Source organism: Lactuca serriola, chromosome 9 (assembly GCF_051521515.1).
Source record: "Lactuca serriola cultivar US96UC23 chromosome 9, Lser_US96UC23_V15, whole genome shotgun sequence".
Lineage (NCBI taxonomy): Eukaryota > Viridiplantae > Streptophyta > Magnoliopsida > Asterales > Asteraceae > Lactuca > Lactuca serriola.
In genome coordinates, this window is record NC_136416.1 from 178,591,170 (window position 1) to 178,594,558 (window position 3,389).

The 3,389-nt window shown below is 35.6% G+C and overlaps 1 protein-coding gene across 1 annotated transcript; it reads right to left on the reverse strand.

Annotated features, from left to right (window-relative positions):
* Window positions 1–1,709: 1,709 nt before the first annotated feature.
* LOC145073017 (putative germin-like protein 2-1) lies at window positions 1,710–2,633 on the reverse strand. The gene is made up of 2 exons (XM_079019564.1): window positions 2,477–2,633; window positions 1,710–2,361 (listed from the first exon to the last, which is right to left on the reverse strand). Exons 1-2 carry the CDS (start codon window positions 2,586–2,588, stop codon window positions 1,826–1,828), a joined length of 648 nt encoding a protein of 215 aa, XP_078875690.1. The 5' UTR covers window positions 2,589–2,633; the 3' UTR covers window positions 1,710–1,825.
* Window positions 2,634–3,389: the final 756 nt, after the last annotated feature.

A 3,389-nucleotide genomic window follows, 5' to 3' on the forward strand; every position in this document is an offset into this window, starting at 1 on the left:
GGCTCTAAATGGGTGTTTCGAACTAAACTTCACTCAGATAGAACCATTGATAGGTATAAAGCTTGCTTTGTATCTCAAGGTTTCACTATGGTACCTGAGACTGATTACTCTCATACTTTTAGTCCGATTGTGTTTTCTTCATCAACCATTATAATTGTTGTTTCTCTTGCAACCATTTATCGTTGTCTTCTTCATCAACTTGATGTTAAGAATGCTTTTTTACATGGCAATCGTAATGAACTGGTTTACATGGAACAACCCCCCGACTTTATTGCTCCTGCTCGTCCCAATCGTGTGTGCAAGTTAAAAAAAAGGCATTATATGGTTTAAAACAAGCTCCTTGTGCTTGGTTTAAACGCTTGAGTGATTTCTTGTTCAAACACGGCTTTACAAATAGCATGCCTGATCCTTCTTTGTTTTGGTTTTCACAAAGGACATATACTACTATATTTCCTGGACTATATTGATGAGTTTATTTTAAAAGGTTCAGACAAGGCTATCATCAAGCGATTTCTTTCTTATCTAAAGAAGGAGTTTGGTGTTAAAGATCTCAGATTGCTTAAAGATACATTGATGGTTTCTTATCTAAATAAGGAGTTTGTTGTTAGTTTTTTTGGGTCTCAAGGTTTACTATACCATTCATGGTTTGTTCCTCAGTCAAGCTAAATATACACATGATATTCTCACATGTGCTAGTTTGCTTGAAGCTAAGCATGTCTCCACTCCACTTGCTCCACATGAGTTATTTACGACATTGGGTATTGCGTTTTCATATCACACTCTTTATCGGTCTCTTGTCGCTGCGTTACAATATCTCACCATCACTCGACGTGATATTTCCTATGTTGTAAATCAAGTTAGTCAGTTCCTACAAGCTCCTACAACTGCTCATTATCAAGTTTTTAGGCATATTCTACGTTTTGTCAAGGGCTTTGTTCTTGACTCAAAATCCAGTTTCACATAAGCGTGACAAACACATAGATCTTGACTATCACTTTATCCGAGAGCTTGTGTCTTCCGGGAAGCTACGCACAAAACTTGTGCCGACCAAGCTTCTTCAGGATGATGACATTTTCACCAAAAGAGTTTTACGTTCACACTTATAATTTTTTCGATCCATGCTTTGTCTAAGTCCGCCACAGATTCGCTTGAGAGGGGATATTAGAGATAAATCAAGACATAATTTAAATATTAGAGATAAATCTTAGCATACTTATCTCTTTACGTTTTTAGTTATGTATTCGATGTAATTATCCTTTGGATATTCCTCTTTTATCTTTGGCTATATGTAATACGTCTCATCATAATTGAGATGATGAGTTTTTCCTTATTTACAGACAACTACTTAAATTTGCATAGCTGGTTGATCGACCTAGTAACTAATTGAAACACCAAGGACCATATATTAATCCTTTTAAAAAAGTTGATGGTTAAACTTCTAGTCTTTCTAAAGCAAGTGGGTTATTTATGTAAATTTGTCTTTGTGATTTCTAAGCCTATTTCTTGCACACTCTTAGGTTTATCTTTGTTATATCTAAGTCTATTTCTTGAACAATATTAGGTTTGTGTTTATGATTTCTAAGTCTATTTCTTTCACACCCTTACGTAAATTTGTCTGTGTGATTTCGAAGTCTATTTCTCGCACACCCTTGGGTTTTAATATAGTTTATCTCTTAGTTTTGAAGTAGTTAATTCCACATCAGTAAATCAAAATCACTATGACAGTAGTATATATATTATTCGATTTTAAATATAACAACATATATAAGCATAACAAATACCACACCATTGATAAGAAAATCAACATTTTAAAAGCATTTAAAAGCTAGAATTTCGATTGAATTTGATAGACGAGGTTGATGTCAACTTGAAAGGCCTTTGCAAGAATATCTCCAGCGATATCGGGATTTGACCCAAAAATAGCGTTTGCAATGGTAATAACACCTGGATTTTGACTACTCAAAGCTGCAATAGCAACAGCATAGCCATTTCCCACGTTTTTCTGGAAGTGAATCAGGCCTTCTGGGAACACGAAAACATCGCCTTTCTGAAGTTCTTTTGTGATGAGTCGGTTTTGAGGGTTGGACGTGACAAATCCGACTAGAATACGGCCTTCCATAACAGTCAAAATTTCAGTGGCCCGAGGGTGTGTATGTGGGGGGTTAATACCCTGTGGTGCAAAGTCAATACGTGCCATTGAGATACCAAGAGTGTTAAGTCCTGGCAACTCTTCTACGGTCACTGGAGTCACAGCAGACCCAACAGCATTCGATGTATTTCCCATTAGTTGCAGTCCTCTATAAAAGAAATCATCAGCTTGTACTAGCCTTGACTCTTTGCAAACCAAGCCATTCACGAATACTACGAGGAAAAAAATTAAATAAATAAACTATTAATCACAATTAAATATGATATGTTTTCAAATCATGCATGAAAATGCTGGAGAGTTTCTCGACTTTCACAAATAAATTCTTACCTCTGCTATTTTGGTCTGCCACACAGAAGTCCTGAAGAGGACTAGGGTCCGAAGCAAACGCAAGGGAACAACCTGCCGCCAAGAGACCAAATAAAAGCAAATGAGCCGTCATTGTTGAGAAGCCGAAAACTTGTTTTAATTTTGATGACTTAATTATGGTAGCTTGGGAAATCTATGAAATAAAGAATGGAACTCCCAATGCTTATATAGTAAAAATATTGGAAGATCAAGACTAATACCATCATAGCGTCATCAATTATCATCTTGAGATGCATTCAAATTTTGCTGTTCAATTTCTAGAAGCAAGATACATTCAACTTACGTTGTTTGGTTCTTAATTTCATAAAGGTTGCAACTACGAACCTTATATGTCTAAGATCCTTCCATTTAGTATATTTACTTATATACTTTTTCATAACACATCCATATTTAGGATTCATTTTAATGGAACGTCGTTGAATGTTTAGTATGCATGGAAAATTTCTACTTCGATCATTTTTTAAGAAAATCAAAAAGTCTTGAAGAGCAATGTTGACCGTTTCCATACCAGATAAATATTATGGTTAAAGAACGCTTTATGTATATTTTATTTTTCAATTGATGCATTCTAGGCTTTTTTTGAAACAAAAGATTAGCCTCCGTGCAATACAAAAAGGTGCACAATTATCGAAAACCATTTATGTGTATAATCCGTTCATAATGTCTATTTATTTGTCATGGATATGGGGAGGTTGTTGCTTTATTTGTTGATGGTCAGGTTGAAGACAAATAACGAAAATAGGGGTGGGTAAAACCCTAAACACCTTCTTCGTTGAAATAGTTTCGTTGAAATAGTGATTGTGGAAGTTGATGGTTATGGTGGTGGCGGTGTAGGGCGACCGAACAAGGGAGGTGAATAGAATGGGGGTAGGTA

Bases quoted from the DNA above. Each gene is read 5' to 3' on its own strand.
- LOC145073017 (XM_079019564.1), bottom strand. From the start codon at position 2,588: ATGACGGCTCATTTGCTTTTATTTGGTCTCTTGGCGGCAGGTTGTTCC. The intron at 2,362-2,476 runs GTAAGAATTTAT...TTTTCCTCGTAG, and splicing joins GGCAGACCAAAATAGCAGAG to TATTCGTGAATGGCTTGGTT.